At 44.8% G+C, this 20,622-nt stretch overlaps 2 protein-coding genes across 2 annotated transcripts in view; both read right to left on the reverse strand.

The window, feature by feature from the left end:
• Positions 1-16,610, reverse strand: part of ctdsp1 (CTD (carboxy-terminal domain, RNA polymerase II, polypeptide A) small phosphatase 1) — a 33,668-nt gene extending 17,058 nt beyond the window's left edge. The window contains exons 1-2 of the mRNA XM_035393016.1: positions 16,231-16,610; positions 1,573-1,724 (exon numbers count right to left, since the gene is read on the reverse strand). Of these exons, the coding sequence (XP_035248907.1) occupies positions 1,573-1,724; positions 16,231-16,306 (228 nt within the window). The 5' untranslated portion in view covers positions 16,307-16,610. The remainder of the gene's footprint in view (positions 1-1,572; positions 1,725-16,230) is intronic.
• A 3,236-nt stretch (positions 16,611-19,846) lies between these two features.
• The window catches only part of LOC118213878 (SPEG neighbor protein-like), a 7,505-nt gene continuing 6,729 nt past the window's right edge, over positions 19,847-20,622 (reverse strand). Inside the window, exon 5 of the mRNA XM_035393092.1 lies at positions 19,847-20,330. Coding sequence (XP_035248983.1) covers positions 20,192-20,330 — 139 coding nt within the window. The 3' untranslated portion in view covers positions 19,847-20,191. The remainder of the gene's footprint in view (positions 20,331-20,622) is intronic.

Consider the following 20,622-nt stretch of genomic DNA (forward strand, 5'->3'; position numbering starts at 1 on the left):
GAAACCTCGCGGACACCTGAGAGCTGGCCATTGTCCGAGGCCTTCCCGGTCTCCACGGACCCGCGGCGTTCAGTATCCTCGCTGAGTCCGGAAGACTTGCTACCATCAAGTGGTTCGTAGAGTTCTGCCGCTTCACGCCGTTCAAAAACCTCGCCGTGCTCAGAAACGGTAGAGCGTTCAGTCAGACTGCCAAGCTCAGCGGGCCCGCGGTGTTCAGAGGCGTCGCTTCCGTCGCAGGCCTCGCGGCGTTCAGAAACCTCAGACAATTCCGAGAAATCGCAGCGTTGAGAACCCTGGCAGTGCCCGGCAGGCTCGCGGCGTCCGGGGGGACAGCAGCGTCGGGACACCTCGTCGGGTTCAGAGAGGACGCCTCCTCCGGGCGGCTCGCGGCCTCCGGGGCCCCCCCCGCAGGGCTGGGGAGCCCGCTGGTGCGCGGAAGGGGGGCGCTCGCTTTCCTCGGCAGCCGGGCTGAGCCCACAGCCTGCCGGGGAGTCCGGCGGGAGCGGTGAGCCAGTCGACATGATCGCAGGGTCACATCTACACTGCGCCGTGCACTCAGACCCCCTCAGGAGCTCCCCCGCTTGTTTATTTTGGGGGCTTAAGAGGCGTGACAAATAACTCCTGGAATATCAAATCACTATAAAAAGCTGAAGAAGGCATAAATCTGACACCCACACCCCGGGGTCCTCCTTCAACTCCAGACCCATAGTGGCAGTCCGTCATGTTGTTTTCCAAGAACTTGGCCAATTAAAACACGAACAGTTCAGGCATATGCCAAAAATTGGTGAAATATTACTTCACTATCGACCACTCTGCAGAAGTTAACTTCTCTGTGAATAACATGGTTGATATTAGTCATATCGCATAACTAACTATTTTACATATTTGCTTACAAGGAAAACCTAATAGGCAAAACCCATTTAAAAGATAATTTTTCCAGTGGAAATTTTAATTCTTCACACGATAATTTGTCACAGCGGATTAATGGCAATGGCAACACGATTCAATGGACTGTGTACATTTTTTATTGATCATAATAAGCGAGCGAGTAAACAGGAAAAGAAGGCAAAGCAAACAGGGGCTTCCAGTTTCAACGCTGACAGCCCGGGTCACATGACCAGCAGCCTCCTGACAGCATGTGAGAGGCTGCCTCCTTACCCTCGCTGCACAGAGGCCGGCGGCAGGGACCGACGGAACAACAGATCAATGAAATGAAACATTCAAACTGGCAATAGAAATTAAGCTAAAATTCTGAGCAGAAGAAGGAACACCATAGCAATGGGCTCCACTCATTGTTTGAGAGGACCCACAATGCCATGGAATTGTATCAACATAAAATGCTACCTCTTATATAGGCCTACTGATAGGGTTATGAGACTTAATTGTATCACAACTGTGATCAATAAGTAGTGGCATAATTATTGCCATTAATTTCTTACTTATTTTTTAAATATTTTAATTTATCATTATTATGAGCTGCTTTTGTGACAAGCGCGACAGTAGTGATGCGTGTGAGCACTTCCAATGAACAGAGACAGGAGAGGTGAGGGAGCGGGAGAGGGAGGGGCTTACTTTGGAGACCGTTCCATTTTCTTCCACCAGAAGGGGTGCGTTGTTGTTGACGGGCAGCTGGTCGGCCTCGTCGTGACAGACGCAGCAGAAGAGACTGTGGAAAAGCCCCCGGTTTCGAGGCTTCTTCGAGGAGGCCGCATGAGCCGGGGTTCCTGCACACAAAATGACAGCCATCTTAACACCCGAGAGACAGCACACCACTGCCACCTCATGACCAGTTGCCATTTTGTAAATTATAAAAAGCATTTTATGCAATTTATGCACTATGCAGTTTATGCAACAAAAAAAAAGAAACAAGACTGATAAATATACTAAAAACCAAATCTGGCTAGACAACTATCTCCCCAACATCATTCAAAATAAACCTGCAAGTGTAAACATATTCAAATATCATGCCCGCGGTGGACATATTATTAGACGTAAAACTAGACAACGTGACCTCAGAAGTTTAGATGTTAAAAGGAGCCATAGCTTAGAGTAAGGCTAAAAGCTTATATCGCAGGCAGAGAGATAATGCCACAAATTATCACAGACCGGCCTGTGGGTTTAAATTTTTTCCCCCTTCTACAAGTCAGGTTTGCGAAAGGCGTCGGCCCGAACCTGCTGGGTTATATCAACAAAGCGATCGGTGCAGGTGAGCCACGTGATCTAAAGCGAGTCTTTCAGGTAGACGTCGGAGGGCAGCGCTTTCGGTCGGGCTCTTCTGGAGTTACACACAGAGAGCACTTTAAATAGAGCACACGTGCAGCTGCTGCTGCTGCTAGCGCTGAGCTCTGTATATAGAGACCGCTCGCTCCGAGCCATAAACGGAATCGCTAAACAAAACCAGACGTCGGGCCCCGTTCACCAGACACGGGTACGATCGCACTCGATCGTAAAACAGCGTGCGAGAACGTTTTCAGAAACATTCCGGAATTCGTCTTTTCTTATCCGTATTTGTTCGTTTCGTCTCCTTGTGCTTAATCGCATGAACTCCGATTGCACATAAAATTTTCAGTCGTCATCGCAAACACCTGGGATATGCGCACGCGTGTCATGAATCTCATACTGGTTTTTGCGCAGGAACATTTTCAAGAACAAAAGTAAGAATAATTTAAGCAAGGTTTTGCGAATGAGGCCCGTTGTGTTCGGATCTGAAGGGGGGGAAGCCACTGTGCCTACACAGGTCTGCAACATGCGTGCACACTGCGGTCAATTTGGGTGCACGCGTGAGCTCGAGTGCACGTGTACATGTGCCAAAAAAGGGGTGTCACAAGCACGCCCGTTTATTTGCACCGCTTTTCTAAATATGCTGTCTTAGGACAGGAAGAGCCAACGCCGGTCCTGCCATCAAAACGTATGGACAGTCAGCTCGCACCCGTCACTTCACTAAAACACAGACAGATAACACAACACAGCTAACGAAAATAACTCCTACAGTCTGCTCCCTTTACAAACCTCTATCCTGTTACTGTAACCCCACGTGCTTAAGGTTCCAGCTTTTTCTAGTCCGGGATGAAACGGATATATCAGCGGATTTCAGCGCTCCTCGTGAAAAGGATCCTATTTGGGGTTCCGGCATCCCGCCCTCTTCGCGATGAGCGCGGTCCTTCACAGGTTCCACACAGACACGCGATCCTTCCTTACAACTTGACAACATGGTTCACGCCACCGGGGGGAGAAAGCAGATGCCCTCTGAGGACCCGGTGACATCAGCGCCGTGTCGGACGCAGGGTCCCCGGGTTTACCGAAGCAGAAGCAGATGCTGCTTTTACTGAAAGACGTGGCGAGCCAAAAAGGCCTAGAATTACATTTCATTCAACTGCTGAGATGTGGGCGTTGACATTCTGTACAGATATACTCATCTCAAGTACACAGTGGCTTCAGGAAGATTTCACCCTCTTTGATTTTTTTTCCCCCCACATTTTCACATTTCACAAACACACAAACGCACGCATGCACACAGATATGCAGTGACAGTAGTTAATGCAGGCTTGGTTGGTGGCATGCTCCATTTCAGATTTATCTTTGGGGTGGCAGCCTAGCACTATCAACAATCCCAGCAGGCTACGAGGCTACAGTGCCTGTGTGTATTAGGCAATGAGGTTACAGTGTCTGTGTGTATTAGGCTATGAGGCTACAGTGTCTGTGTGTATTAGGCTATGAGGCTACAGTGTCTGTGTGTATTAGGCTACAGGGTCTGTGTGTATTAGGCTATGAGGCTACAGTGCCTGTGTGTATTAGGCTACAAGGCTACAGTGTCTGTGTGTATTAGGCTACGAGGCTACAGTGTCTGTGTGTATTAGGCTACGAGGCTACAGGGTCTGTGTGTATTAGGCTACGAGGCTACAGTGTCTGTGTGTATTAGGCTACAAGGCTACAGTGCTTTGTGTGTATTAGGCTACAAGGCTACAGTGCTTTGTGTGTATTAGGCTACAGTGTCTGTGTGTATTAGGCTACGAGGCACCAGGGTCTGTGTGTATTAGGCTACGAGGCACCAGGGTCTGTGTGTATTAGGCAATGAGGCTACAGTGCTTTGTGTGTATTAGGCTACAAGGCTACAGTGCTTTGTGTGTATTAGGCTACAGTGTCTGTGTGTATTAGGCTACGAGGCTACAGGGCCTGTGTGTACTAGGCAATGAGGCTACAGTGCTTTGTGTGTATTAGGCTATGAGGCTACAGTGTCTGTGTGTATTAGGCTACGAGGCTACAGGGCCTGTGTGTACTAGGCAATGAGGCTACAGTGTCTGTGTGTATTAGGCAATGAGGCTACAGTGTCTGTGTGTATTAGGCAATGAGGCTACAGTGTCTGTGTGTATTAGGCAATGAGGCTACAGGGTTTGTGTGTATTAGGCAATGAGGCTACAGTGCTTTGTGTGCATTAGGCTACGGTGTCTGTGTGTATTAGGCTACGAGGCTACAGTGCTTTGTGTGTATTAGGCTATAAGGCTACAGTGCTTTGTGTGTATTAGGCTATGAGGCTACAGTGTCTGTGTGTATTAGGCAATGAGACTACAGTGTCTGTGTGTATTAGGCTACGAGGCTACAGTGCTTTGTGTGTATTAGGTTATGAGTCTACAGTGTCTGTGTGTATTAGGCTATGAGGCTACAGTGTCTGTGTGTATTAGGCAATGAGGCTACAGTGTCTGTGTGTATTAGGCAATGAGGCTACAGGGTTTGTGTGTATTAGGCTATGAGGCTACAGTGTCTGTGTGTATTAGGCAATGAGGCTACAGTGTCTGTGTGTATTAGGCTATGAGGCTACAGTGTCTGTGTGTATTAGGCAATGAGACTACAGTGTCTGTGTGTATTAGGCTACGAGGCTACAGTGCTTTGTGTGTATTAGGTTATGAGTCTACAGTGTCTGTGTGTATTAGGCTATGAGGCTACAGTGTCTGTGTGTATTAGGCAATGAGGCTACAGTGTCTGTGTGTATTAGGCAATGAGGCTACAGGGTTTGTGTGTATTAGGCTATGAGGCTACAGTGTCTGTGTGTATTAGGCAATGAGGCTACAGTGTCTGTGTGTATTAGGCTATGAGGCTACAGTGTCTGTGTGTATTAGGCTACGAGGCTACAGTGTCTGTGTGTATTAGGTGCTTATTTGGCCAGCTGACTCAGCTTGGTCTTAAGTGGTGACTGTGCGGCAACAGAATCAGAGAAAGTGTGCTCTAACATCACGCCATTTATCGGATTTGAGTGTGTGTGGAAAGTCTGGCTATTCATAATTTCATACAAAATTGTTCTGGAGTACAAGGTCTATATACCTCGGGATAGCAGCAAAAGAGGGTAGCACTCGTACCACGCATAGAGGCAGAACCGCTGCTACGTATATACTGCGAACGCCTGGGGGTGGAGTTCACAGGCGAGCACCTGGTGGCAGTGAGCCCAGGTGATTCGGCCGGGCTCAGCTCAGAATATATACACTCACTGGCCACTTTATTAGGTACACCTTGCTAGTACTGGGTTGGACCCCCTTTTGCCTTCAGAACTGTTTCAAGGTTTGACGAGTTGTGTGTTCAGAGATGCTCTTCTGCATACCTCGGTTGTAACGAGTGGTTATTTGAGTTACTGTTGCCTTTCTATCAGCTCAAACCAGTCTGGCCATTCTCCTCTGACCTCTGCCATAAACAAGGCATTTTAGCCCAGAGAACTGCTGCTCACTGGATATTTTCTCTTTTTCGGACCCTAGAGACGGCTGTGTGTGAAAATCCCAGTAGATCAGCAGTTTCTGAAATACTCAAACCAGCCCGTCTGGCACCAACAACCATGCCACGTTCAAAGTCACTTAAATCACCTTTCTTCCCCATTCTGATGCTTGGTTTGAACTTCAGCAGATCGTCTTGACCATGTCTACATGCCTAAATGCACTGAGTTGCTGCCATGTGATTGGTTGATTAGATATTTGCGTTAACGAGCAGTTGAACAGGTGTACCTAATAAAGTGGCCTGTGAGTGTATATGGACCTAAAATTAAGGCCTGCAAGCAAAGTGCAGTATCTGGTGCAAACCAAAACCAGCTCATCAACCAGAAGATGGCCCTCAGTAGAGCCTCCACCAACACTATGCCAACATCAAGACATGCCAGTTCCACATGTCAGATATCCACCAAGTTAATGCCCTCCTCCATGCCCTGCACATCAGGAGATGCACACACTTTTATGACAGTATGTCAAATCGGGCATGAGATATGCCTGTTTAAATTCTAGCCACTCTTAAGCATTCCATTCCAGTCAGTTACTGGCGGCACCATGTGACCAATCAGCACTATATTTGTTCAGTGGCCGGAGTTTCCCCTGCACCCCCACCCAAGTCTAGCGGTGTTACGTGAATCCGTTCAGAAGTTATATGCCTTTTTGTGAGAAGCCACGCCTACTGCCACACCCCCTTTAGCTAACTGGAGTGGAACATTAATCAGTTATTCCTGACTGATCAAGCTTTCCACAAAATTCACTGATAACTTCTGGAAACAGACCTACAGGCAGACAGGCAAACAGACAGAGTGGGGCGAAAAACATGACCCCTGTTGGCAGAGGGGACCGGGTAACATCATCTCCACCCTCAAGCGCGGTGGTGACAGCACCACGCTGTGGCCGTGCTCCTCAGCAGGAAGCACGGGGAAGACTGTCACTATCAAGGAAAAGGCTGATGGAGCCAAATCCAGACAAATGCTTGAGGAGAACCTGTGAATACTTCTGTAAATAAGAAACATTTTTTAAAGCATGTGTGAAAATGTTACATTGTTTCACTGAGGGGGAAAATGTGTACTTCACTGAATTTAAATTTTAAACCGTGACACTGCAAAATGTGAAAAAATCCAAATGCAAACTATCTGAAGGTACTGCATGAATTCTGCAACACATAGAAACTCCGGGGAATCTCAGTATGGATAAAGTATATTTGACAGAAGATGCAACCTGACCATAGGTTTTATTTTTCACTTTGTTAGTTATCTGATCGGCACTAGCCAGTTTTAGTCAGTGTAGAACCATAACAGGTTGAGTTTACCACCTGAATTAGATCTGGATGAAACAGCTTCCTGCTCTCTCTTTTGGGAAGTGCCCATTCGGAACTCTCTCTCTCTCTCTCTCTCTCTCTCACTCCCACTGTCTCTCTCTCTCTTGCTCTCACTCTCTTGCTCTATCTCACTCTCACGCTCTCGCTCTCGCTCTCTCTGCCTATCTCACTCTCAGGATGTGTCCATTCTGAACTCTGTCGCTATCCCTCTCTCTGTCTCTCTCACTCACTCTCTCTCTCTCGCTCTGCCTCTCTCTCTCGCTCTGCCTCTCTCACTCTCTCTGCCTCTCTCGTTCTCTCTCACTTTCTATCTCTCTCTTGTTCTCTCTTGTTCTCTCTCTCTCTCTCTGCCTCTCTCACTCACGGGACATGCCCATTCTACAGGTTCCTGCTGCCAGGCCAGAACAGGAACAGGAAGTGCAGTGAAGAGTGCAGATCGGCGATGATAGGCGCTTGGGCCGAATACTGCCACCGGACTGCGTGGGGCCCACCGTACCCACATGGGGGCAGCAGGGGGTGGGGGGGGGGGGGGGGGGGGGGGGTGGTGGGTAAAGAAACATGCAGTGTGTTCGGCGGTGTTATTTACACCAAATATTCACCCGTGTCTTACAGTGTGAAATAAGAGTGGAATCTACTTCTACTTGAAATGCGTATTACTTTTTTGGCATTGTGCTTGGTCTGTTAATTACAACACCATGCCCAGAGAAGGGACCTACTGGATTATCCAACTCACTCAATTAACTTCATGTCCATTTCTAAAGGAGACTGACAGCATGCTAGAGCACCAACTTTCACGTGAGTGCAGTACAAACACAGCACATTAAAACAATTAATTCCTTCTGTGCAGGAGTTCAATGCATCTGTTAACAGTTTTAGCTTTTAGCAAAATAATGCACCCACAAAGATTTTTATGTTTAATGTGGTAGTTCACAGGTTGTCTATCAAGCTCGATCTTCTAGTAACGGCTGTTTCTCCTGGTACCACTGGCCTACGTTCCCCTTAAAGGGAATTACTGCAGTGCTGACGTTTGCTCTGAATAACAACATCTGCTAAATGCCAATAAAGTAATGATCTACCTGACAATACAGGATCTCATAGGTAGTTCCTCTCTGGTTAGCTAACACACCTGCAATGGATAAATTAGTTAGGTATATTAGACTGTCATCGGCATACAGCACCATTTCACTGATGAAGGTAACTTGCTGAAATATGTGCATCTTGTAGCCTCATCTTAACCAAAACTGTTGAGTAGGGATCTTGTCTGAATGCAGACAGTGCAAAGGTCACACCCCCCATTTTCACTTGTGTACGAATCGCCGTCATCCCTGACTGCTCCCCAATGAGCAATCAAGGGCTTCCACAACCTGCCGTGACTGTCCTCCGTTCGATATCACCCACTCCCCTACCCTGTTCCACCTACATCCACAAGGTGCCTCCTGTTGTTAGTGACAGATATGGAGATGGATTCAGGTGTGCACATGAAGATCAGGTCTAGAACATCTGAATGAGATGGATTCAGGTGTGCACATGGCGATCAGGTCTAGAACATCTGAATGAGATGGATTCAGGTGGGCACATGGCGATCAGGTCTAGAACATCTGAATGAGATGGAATCAGGTGTGCACATGGCGATCAGGTCTAGAACATCTGAATGAGATGGATTCAGGTGTGCACATGGTGATCGGGTCTATAGCAGCTGATGATATAGGTTCGGGTGTGCACATGGTGATCGGGTCTATAGCAGCTGATGATATAGGTTCGGGTGTGCATATGGTGATCAGGTCTATAGCAGCTGATGATATAGGTTCAGGTGTGCATATGGTGATCAGGTCTATAGCAGCTGATGATATAGGTTCGGGTGTGCATATGGTGATCAGGTCTATAGCAGCTGATGATATAGGTTCGGGTGTGCATATGGTGATCAGGTCTATAGCAGCTGATGATATAGGTTCGGGTGTGCATATGGTGATCAGGTCTATAGCAGCTGATGATATAGGTTCAGGTGTGCATATGGTGATCAGGTCTATAGCAGCTGATGATATAGGTTCGGGTGTGCATATGGTGATCAGGTCTATAGCAGCTGATGATATAGGTTCAGGTGTGCATATGGTGATCAGGTCTATAGCAGCTGATGATATAGGTTCAGGTGTGCATATGGTGATCAGGTCTATAGCAGCTGATGATATAGGTTCAGGTGTGCATATGGTGATCAGGTCTATAGCAGCTGATGATATAGGTTCGGGTGTGCATATGGTGATCAGGTCTATAGCAGCTGATGATATAGGTTCAGGTGTGCATATGGTGATCAGGTCTATAGCAGCTGATGATATAGGTTCAGGTGTGCATATGGTGATCAGGTCTATAGCAGCTGATGATATAGGTTCGGGTGTGCACAACACTCCAGAGTAAGGGCGGGGCTCAGACGTGCCTGCCCCATCTCCTGCCAGCCCACTCTGAAGCTCCAGTCACGCAACCGTAGCTTTTCCTGCACGGACAATTCTGAGACAGCCGTCTCCATCAAATTTAGTGCCAGCCATCTCATGAGAAAACATTATAAATACAAGTGTTACGCACAGTGGATTTCAATCATGCGTAACTGCAATGGCGGCATTACTCGGATGGGGCGCTGTATCGCAATCAGCACAAGGCACCAGGAAAGGCGCTATAAAAGAACACGAGCTACGGCAGCTGGATGCACGGAGAGCAGAGCAGCATTCAGACAGGTAAATCTTTCTTTTGCACCCAAGCATGTCCACCATGTTCAAGACGTTTCCTAGACTACATCCTATCAGTTTAATATTTTTAGTCAGTGGCTGGGTGGCCCAGCCCATGGAATGCAGTGTCTCAGGAATGCTGGACATTTCAAAATCTGCATTTTATACTAATGCACTTCCATTCTGCTGAAGACAATTTTTCCTGCCTTTTAGTTTCTTTTTCTCCATAAAAAACATGGAATCTTGCATTAAAGCATCCACAGTGAACTTTTGGCAGATATGGCCCATACAATAACAATTTAAAAAATAGTTTTTTTTTATTTTTAGAAAAAGCGTTCATGAAGAGGAGAATGAGAAAGGCAGATGAGAAGACAATGCAGTCATCATCTCTTCAGTGCTAGCCATTACCAACACATTACCAACAAATTTGGGGAATCTTTGAAAAGTGTTTCTTGGAAATAGCCTATATGATTATCGGTTTATGAAAATATTTGATTTTCCATCATCCAAACTGAAAATAGTTGGGTAGCACCAGAACTGGGAGTAATGGTGAACTTGCTCTGAAGTTCTGGAGTATAAAATTTGTTCCCTCTCAGTTCTTCAGCAGTTTGTATGGAAGATTATCAACAAGAAACTCAACAACTCTAATTCAGCTGGGTCTCGCATCAACACCACAGATGTAATTTTCTACTCCATAAGATAACAAATGCCTCATTGAAATGTAAATGCCTTGAATGCTGTATTTTTATGGTTGCATTCCTGTGAAAGTCACACCTTCTTCATGCTTCATAAAAGAATATCACTATCAGAAGATTTTATCTTAAGACATCCAGGTTCCAAGCAGATGGAAATGCTTGGAATCTTTATTAGAAACTTAGCATGTACAGGCAAGTATAGGCAGGTGCCTGTGCACAAACATGTGAGATTCACAAAATTCACAGATCTTTTTAGTTAACCCTTACACAACATTTCTGCAGGTTTTTTTTAAAAAAAGGACATTTCTTGATGTTGTGAGAAAAACTACCAAATCACCATTAAAAAAATCTTTAATCTTCAACACAAGCCTACAGCACGTGAGCCTGAAAGTGTTCCGTGTAAAAATTATTTAATTTACAGGTAGAAAATGGACTACCAGTGTTTAAAAATGTTAGATTAACTAAATGTTTAAAGATATAGGCTAATCACGCATACTAACTAGCTTTCGTAATCTGTATTTCTGGTATTCCGTGGTTGAGAAAAAAATAGAGAGCTTTTTTTTAATTACCTGAAAGAACACAACAGGCTCAAGGACTGTTTTTCTTCTCAGCAGATTTTTTCAAAACAAGACAAGGTGCACTTTGACACTCTGCATGGATAAACACAACACCACTATTACAACATTTAATTAACAGAGAAAATGGTTTGCAAGCAGCTCTCGGGTGTATCTGAAGAAAAACGGCTGGGCTCTGTTTATTGGATCAGTTTGTTCCCATGAAGGAGAACATAGGCTTACCGAGAGAGGCCTGCTCAATTCCACGGCAAGTAGCAACATCAAATCTCCATTCCCCACGGCAAGTAGCATTATTAAATCTCCATTCCCCACAGCAAGTAGCATCACCAAATCTCCATTCCCCAGAGCAAGTAGCATCACCAAATCTCCATTCCCCAGAGCAAGTAGCATCACCAAATCTCCATTCCCCACAGCAAGTAATATCACCAAATCTCCATTCCCCATGGCAAGTAATATCACCAAATCTTCATTCCTCACGGCAAGTAATATCACCAAATCTCCATTCCCCATGGCAAGCAGAATCACCGAATCTCCATTCCCTACGGCAAGTAATATCACCAAATCTCCATTCCCCACAGCAAGTAGCATCACCAAATCTCCATTCCCCAGAGCAAGTAGCATCACCAAATCTCCATTCCCCACGGCAAGTAGAATCACCAAATCTCCATTCCCCACAGCAAGTAATATCACCAAATCTCCATTCCCCACGGCAAGTAATATCACCAAATCTTCATTCCTCACGGCAAGTAATATCACCAAATCTCCATTCCCCATGGCAAGCAGAATCACCAAATCTCCATTCCCTACGGCAAGTAATATCACCAAATCTCCATTCCCCACAGCAAGTAGAATCACCAAATCTCCATTCCCCATGGCAAGTAATATCACCAATTCTCCATTTCCCATGGCAAGTAATATCACCAAATCTCCATTCCCCACAGCAAGTAATATCACCAAATCTCCATTCCCCACGGCAAGCAGAATCACCAAATCTCCATTCCCCACAGCAAATAGAATCACCAAATCTCCATTTCCCACATCAAGTAGAATCACCAAATCTCCATTCCCCACGGCAAGTAATATCACCAAATCTCCAAGCCATTTACACTGTAACGATAATGCCACTCGCTGATGGAGCAGAATATAGCCTACACCTAGCTTCTTTAGCACAAAAGGCCAGAAACACAGCACACAGTATTCACAGCAACAATCTGGAGGAAGAGATTTTAGCATAACGGACTGGTGGACGGGTGAAGTCTCCATCACGCAAAATTAAATCAAATTTATTTGTCACAATAAACTTCACAGTAGACTGTGGCCTAAAACCCCACAAGAGCAAGCCCAGGATGACGACGGCAAGGAGAAACTCTGGGTGGGACAGATCGGAAGGACCAGACTCAAGAGGTGGAGTCCATCCTCTTCCGGCTGGCTTTAGGTGAAAGAAACAGCCTACAGGCTCGCTTAAGGCCTCAGTAACATCCATTTTAAATGGTAAATTGATCTTTCCCTTGATAATGTGGTCAAAGGCCCAATAACGACATACCAGACTTCTAGGTATCCATCTCCTACACTGGAGTGAAAAGATCTAGCGTTTCTCTTCCTGTGTTTTAGAGATGTGAAGTGCTTTCCATTTGCCCTTCATCAGATCTCAACCAGGTTTTCAGCTATCGAGCATTTACCTCCCAGACAGAGAGAATAATGAAAATGCCTGGAAGGGCAGCAAGCTTGCAAAGGGGCTGCATGCCCGGCACACCCAAGCTGACGCAACCAACCTGAATTTTTAGGGCAGAATAAAAAAGTAGCGCTACAGGGTTAGAGGCAAAGCTCGAGATGACACAAGGGAGTGGGGTGAAAAGGTACATGCAAGAAGAAAATTTAGGGGATCCGCATCCATCTGGGACCAATCGAACCCAGGACCAGGGACTTACAGGGACAGCTTTATGACTGTGTTCCCTGACCGCATTCTCAGACTACTGCCAGGTCTGAAATGTGTAAAAAAACAAAAAAACAAAACACACACAGAGGACAGGGGTGGAATGAGCTGGCCAGCGACTCGGGACTACGGTGCGAACCGCAGGTTTCAAAAGGTTGACGTCTGGTGGACAAGCCCCAACTGTCACCCCGGGTGTGCAGCAGAAGCAAAGGGAAGAATTCAGCTTTCACTCTCCACAACTTCCTCCTCCACCTTCTTTTTCGTCTTCTTTTTCTTCAGCTGTGGCTACTTGGCATGGCATAAGGCTGCACTTGCAAAATTCCAACCGCACCGCGCCGCAAGGAAGGGGAGGCAGCGCGGGCAAAGTTCAGCAACAGCGCCGTTGCACCTCCTCACCAGGCACGCGCACGAGGCTTCGCGCAGAGGAAACGCAATGTGTGGCAACCGCCACTCCTGCAAGCACATCAAACGGATGCGTTTCCATGTCAAAGCATGGGAAAACTGCAGTGAACAGACCAGCCAGTGTGGCTATAAATAACCCGAAAGGCCTATGTTTAAGGCCTCACTTAACACAAACACAGGATTCCACAACCAGGAGTGCACCCACGGCAGCACCTCCTTCCACATGGGCTTTTCTTGGGCGGGCGCATACAAACATTTAACACAAATTTTGGGTAAACGTTTCCTGACACATACTTGTACCATACGGTCCCAAGCATGTGACTTTTTCAGCCTAAAGTGCTGCTGAACCACACCAGTTCAACAGGCTGTTACCTTCAGACAGCTGGGGAAATGGAGAAAGACCAAAGGTCAGGGAACCAGCGTTCCGGACTGCACTCCAATGCCACAACACAGACCAAACGAATTCAGGCACTCTGCAGCCAATCGGAGCCCTTCACCAGCAGCACATGAGCTAATGGAGGGCCGTGGTTGGCTGCAGGGCGCGCGTTAGCGCGTAGTACACAGCCGTACGCGGTTCCCATGGGCGACCGTGAACTGCGAGCAATGCGAGACCTGGCACGCGGCTGGCTAAGTCACAGCTGTGTTATCGTACGAGGGAGAAGGCCGCCAATCCAGCAGGGGAGGCGCTGGGATTTGTTATTAATGGATTGTGAGAAGAAGGCCGCAACTTTACAAGACTTAGGAAACGTTCCCAGGGAACACCGGAGGGCCGTCCTGCTCCGGTTTCCTCCATGCCTTCAGCCGCCCCTGTCACAGGCAGCTCTGGAGCGGAAGCTAGGAGTGCTCTTACCACAGGGCCGAAAGACCGCGGTACCCAGCCTGCACAGCGGCCAACGAAACGAGCTTACATAACACAGCTCAGAATGCGCCAAAGCCGATTACTGAGCGAAGGACACATTAACAGTGGGCATAACTGCCTCGTTTCGCTTTCAAGCTGATTATTATGATATCTGACATACTACTCTGCAAATATTTGCTCTGACCTACCCCAAGCTGAAACAAAGTACAGCTCAGCTCTTTGGAGTGTCAATAACAAACAGGAACGTGGATACCTGGTCAGTGTGTGGACCACGTGTTTCTCACTTTGAAGCTTAGCCGTTGAGCCACAGTAACAGTGTTAAAAACATCAACTGCAAGGCCATCTTCACAGTTCACGCATTTTGTTTTATTGATGCAGTATGATCCGGGTCAGAGAACGCTGTCTGGCATCATTGCTCATATGAACAGCAGAATAGTTTAGGTTCTATTACAGTGCAACATGCTCTGGATAAGAGCATCTTAAATGAATGCAACGTCGATGTAAGGACAGCTTCAGGGGTTAAACACCAGAAAACCAGAGCTGTTATCGCACAATATCTATCAGCTAATCACCCGTTTACCGTACCACAGCCCCGTCTTTCAAAGTCTCACTGTATCCGCGGCCTCTGTCAGTGTCTACGACTTTATCCACCGACGGTAAGGCACACTAAGGTCATTACCTATCCTATTAATTACTGTAAAACAGGAGGGGTGGGCAGGAAGAAATAAAGAAAGAAAGGGACAAGGAAGCCTTTCAGTCAGCCACGACATTCTCAAAAACGACCCCAGATTATTTTTCTACCAGGAGGTGATAAAAAGAAATCGGCTGATTTTATTTTTATTTTATTACTATTATTTTCAGAAATCCCACTGCAAAGCACAAGTCAATCCATTCCACAATCTACATCTTTGACAGAGTGGAAGAACATTACCTTAACTGTAGCCTACAGGGAAAGCGATATACAGTCTTATCTGGAATGTTATCGTGGGCGTGGACGTTCCAAAGTTTCATTTGCTAAGAAACCGTTTACGGTCAGCTGTGGTTCTGTTGTTTTTTTTTTGTAAGGAACGCCTTATCCCAGTTTTAATATGTGCACTTTATTCGCACAGTGAGGCGAGTAACGTGAGTTGATGAATTGTTTTATGCTGAGTAAATCAATAGCCAACTGTCACATATTGAACACAATTACAACAAAAACTGAAAAGAGGGTTAGAGTAGTAACGCTACAATGTCCTGGAATGCAAGTGGCCCACTCCCGTCATACCAAAGATACCATTTATTATTATTTATTTATTTTATTATTTATATACTGAACTAGTAGTTGCATATTTGAGAGGTTCCCTTGCAGTGCAATCACACCACGCACAGTTCCAACTTCAGTCTTAAAGGAAGTTTCAAAAGGTACAAATTTGTGTGATGATGTTTTATTGTGGCGTAATGGTTACCTAACCGGGTGTACCAAACCCATACGCTCATTCTGAAGTAACTTTCTTGAAAACAGAAATATTTTCAAATGCATTAGAGTTGCGCGCCGGATGCTTCATTGCTAGTAAACTTAACCTGTATGTGAGATGGGTGGCATCACCGCAAATGCAATCAACTGTCAAAGAATTGGGTCTCCCCACACGTTGTCTCGGTTACCACGTCCATTGATCGAGCGTTATCTGCACGGGATCGCCTTTTTCTGATGGCCGCTGTCATCTTGTCCAAATATTGCGATCTACGCAATTGCTGCAGCGCTAATTTCACTACACGTCAGTGATTATTCACAGGCTAGGCTATATTCTAAAATAAGTTTTGCTTAAGAATAGAACGTTTCTGTTTACATACTACATCGAACGTTACTGAAAGCTTTTTTATATCGCTAAAGTCAACATTTGATGTTATAAAACACAGTTCCAAGGATACGGTATCCTACAGAAGGTAACTTGACATGTGCGGTACAAAACAGATCTGGCGAGATTCTTGAAAAGTTTTCGAAACTTACTTTTCTCTCGCAACGGAGCATTCACATCTTCATCTCTGCTAACTTGGGTGATGACTGAAGAGGACGGGTGGTCCATTAGATCCGTAAATCCAGTATAAGTGCAGTTTGAAGTATTTTATTCCTAATGTAGTTTGATAGCTATCTAGCTATCTTAAAATATGTAGCTATATTTTTCAGAAAAAAGATTAACAACCGCGACCGTTAAATATAAACATAATGTCCGCATAAATAGACGTTACTCTTCCGGGAAAAATATAAAAAGAAACAAGTACAAATTAAATAAGTATTTTTAAAAATATATAAAAGGGGGAGTTTCTTGTTAACTTTGTTACAACATGGAGTTCGGCTCTGCTCTGAATTTCAAGATACAAACATGGAACTTGACCGTTTCAAGGCGTCCCCTTCTCTTAAAGCGGCAATAAAATGAAAGCGATGAATGCTTCTACATCTGAACAGTCCGTATATGACGGATTGCACACGCTTTAGGCCTATATTGTCTGAATTTGATTGACAAGACATAGTGGCAGTATCGGATACATGAACTGTAGTATTTTAATTCTAATATCCTGAAATGTAGCATAATTGCTATTTAATTTTTTTTGTTCTAATTTCGTTCCTTAAACACCAGACTCTCACCAGTTATGATTTAGGCTACAGTTAAATGAAAATAGGCTCATATTTCAACTTGGCATTAATTGATCACAACGTGTCTGCTTGTTACCAAAAAAAAAAAAAAAAAAATAGGCTGAATGACGACTAGACGACAAAGTTGCGCGTTTGGCTCTAATCATAAGCACTTTTATAGCATACGGCCGATTCCACTCAGAAACGACCGGAGTAACCTTCTGAACGGCCGCTGAGCTCCATTCCGACCGGCTCACGCGGGTCCGTTAGGTCTCCGGCGGCGCGATACTGGCCTGGCACCCGCGCGCATTTTCACTGGCTGGTTTCGGGGACAGCGGGGCTGTGCAGAATGCAAACGGGGCACGCAGCAGACGGCGACAGGATGTTACACACAATGCGGCCATTGAGGTGCAGCCTCTACCCGGTGTCAGTGACGCAGTGGTCCTTTGAAAACACCGGGTAACCGACACCATCAGGGACTATAATATATTCAATTTTTAGCATCTTTTAGGCCTATACACCAGCCTCTCTTTGGCTAATACTTTACTTTCGTGATATGCGCTATTGCCATGTCAGTTAGCCAACTAGGCCTCTTTAATACCAATGACACTTTCATTTTTCGTAACGGCCGCTTCTTTTAAATATGTGTGTAATGAACTATATGTGTCCTAGTTGTAGCAAGACAGTAGTACGCTATGGCCTCAAACTGGATTGCTCTTAATTCAGTGAATACAAATTATTGCTTCTTTCAGCTGCAAATTCATAATTATTTTACTTAATGTCACCGGCTATCACTTCATGCTTTTTAATTTATTTTTTATTTTATTAGCTAGTCTTCCTCCTTAATGCACACAAACCTTAGCCTAAGATTTCGTTTCTTTGGTATTGGACCTTATGCATGAATGTGCACATATTTATTTATTTGTTTTCGCAAAAGAACACGGTAACCCTTCTCACCTATAAAGATACAAAACCTCATTCTCTGGCATATTTGAAGTAAATCTACAATACGTTGCCCGTTTAAGACTCAGAAAAAAAACCGTGCGCAAACAAGTTTTCAAAGATCTATCCGCTTTATTCGTTTGGGGATGTACTTTTTTCTTCCTATACTGGTGTTTTCGCACGAATTTGCCGACATTAGCACGCATACTTCTCGCTTTTAACCAGCGATATGAATGAAATTGGTACCGCTGAGATAAGTTTAATGCCAGTTATGTGATACGTGCTTTTAATTAATGGTTTAAAAGTTTTGTCAAAGTTTTCTACGAACTTTCTTGGTGGGAAAGAACAGTCAGCGAGGGGAGCCTTGAAACTGAGCAAAGTAGAAAGGCGGCTAGGGAGAGTCACCAAAGTTTGTGAACTCTGTCGACTTGATTAGCTAGTTAGCATTAGTATTCATGGAAAACTCCACAATGTCAGCAGCAATGCACGGATGTTAACTAAATAATAAATCAACAATTCGGCACATTTTAATCGATATCAACGGGGTTGCAGATGAGTTGTATTTTTTTTTTCTTTTTTGAAGCGCTGGAAACTCATTAGGCAAGTTGAACTCAATAGGAGGCCTGTTGTAATAGCACAGTGCGCGTCCGCATAGAAGGAGCATATTGATCATAATTAATGTTCTGCTGTCATTGCTGCAAATACCTGGAAGCCTATTAGCCAACCGATAAGTCTTTTCGAGATGATAGTCTTGTGTGGTGTGATAGCCTATTTGGCGATGGAGGGCGCTATTACCTCAGGTTTATTTCGTTTACATGAAGCATATTAGATACTTTATACCAGGATGGCTCATGTCGCATTGCTCACTTGTTTCATTATCCAACAGACCCGTTCAGTCTTACCATATGGTAGTTGTGCCAAAACTTGGCAGAAAAGGGTTTTCCTATTCTTTCCATGTAGGCTACACAAGAAAAGTATTCACTGTGGTAAAAAAAAATAAACGGCATTTGATTGTAGTGGTGTTTTGTACAGGTGGCCAGTGGCGATACGTTACTCAAGATTGCGAACACATTCCAGATTGTGAAGCAAATGTTCTCGACCTGATCGATGCTTCTCTTTAGCAACGTTTATGTCATTTATCCCAAGCGTGTGCAGTGGTCAGTAGATATGCGGTAAGTTTGGATGGGCATAAAAATGCCGACTGTTAGACGTGCCCGAGAGGCATGTATAAAAAGTGCTGTTATTTCTGCATGGTGAAACAAAAATGTATTAAAATACCTTTTAATAAAAGCGGAGAATGTGTACTTTATCCACATGTGCATTGTTTGATTGCAAATCTAAAATTGTGGAGTAGCCTGCAGAGCCAAATCAAGAGGAAATATGTCTCTATCCCAAACATTTTGGAGCTCACAGTATATTTATTTATTTACGAAAGTTAGCCTAGAATCCTTTAGGGTATGATTGCTTAAAGTTGGAAGCGGAAAAATATAAATATCAAATGCTTCACAGTGTGCATACCATGAGATTTATCACAATTTTACATTTTCTTGCTATGTTTTACACTTTCCTTATATGTTGCAAATTTCCATAACCTTGCAAGTGACATTTTTCAGAATTCAAGTCTATGTGTATCATTTCAGCTGTAGCCCCAAGCAAAGGCACTTGAACAAATACATACATACAGTAAGTGGATACAACACAAACATGTGAGATCTTTAAGTTTCCCAGTATTTTTACTTAAGCCGTTTTTCATTGTGAATATTTATATGTGTTAAAATATCAGTTTGGTTCTAGATTGTTGCACAAGGTGTGCAGAACAAGATGTAAAGCCCAAATACTTCCGATGTAGATGAAATGTAAAATAGAATGCTACATATTCAAAGGTGATGCTTGCAAGAGAGTTAATTGAAAAGGATGTTAATTTGAAAAAGAATAGTAAAGTGTATTAAATAACACATTTGCCATGGGAAAGGAGGGAAGTAGCCATATAGGTCTTTCCTCTTGTAGTTTCCTACAGAATCAAAAACTTGACATACTACCTCTACACCAGTTAACAATAATCCGGAACAACCTTTAATAGGAAATTGTGATGAAAGCATATATTCATTGCCTAATGTAATTATATGCACAAAAATTCTTTTAAGAGAGCAAAGACAAAAAGAAATCTTAAGCAAGTGATGCTTGCCTGTTCTGTTATTAATGACAATCTTTGGTATAGGTCATGCATCTGAATGGGCTTGTATGTCATGCTGAAGAATGAAAGAGGAGCAATTGAAGATTGTCATTTTCGGGTGGGGGAAGGGAGGGGGTCGGGCAGGACTGACAGTCTCAAGGTCTCTTGGGGGGGCCTGATAGCTTCTGTGAGAGGGAGCGAGAGTTGCCTCATCTCTCTGTCTCATAGGACGTCCACACGGGTGAAGGACTGGTCTGTTCCCAGGTTGTTCTCCACGAAGACCTCGTACTTTCCAGCGTCTGAATGCTGTGCATGTTTGATGGTTAGGATGGTGCTTGTCTCCCCAATGTCGTAGAACACTCTGAAAAACAGTGGCATTTATCATTGGGTTGTGCCAAACAGCAAGCACTGGTAGCAAGTGTGCCTAAGTGCTGGACTTATCAAGAGCAAGCTGCAAACATCAAGGATGCCCAAACTATAGCTGGCTGGGGGGCCTTGGTTCAGCTTGTGAAAGGGGTGGTAATTAAGAAATAAATAAAACTAAAAGCTGGTGTGAATGGCCTATTCAGGGTCAGGTGTTGGGTGTTTAGTGTCAGGTGTTGGGTATTCAGGGGCAGGTGTTGGGTGTTTAGGGCCAGGTGTTGGGTATTCAG

Source organism: Anguilla anguilla, chromosome 15 (assembly GCF_013347855.1).
Source record: "Anguilla anguilla isolate fAngAng1 chromosome 15, fAngAng1.pri, whole genome shotgun sequence".
In the NCBI taxonomy this organism is placed as follows: Eukaryota; Metazoa; Chordata; class Actinopteri; order Anguilliformes; family Anguillidae; genus Anguilla; species Anguilla anguilla.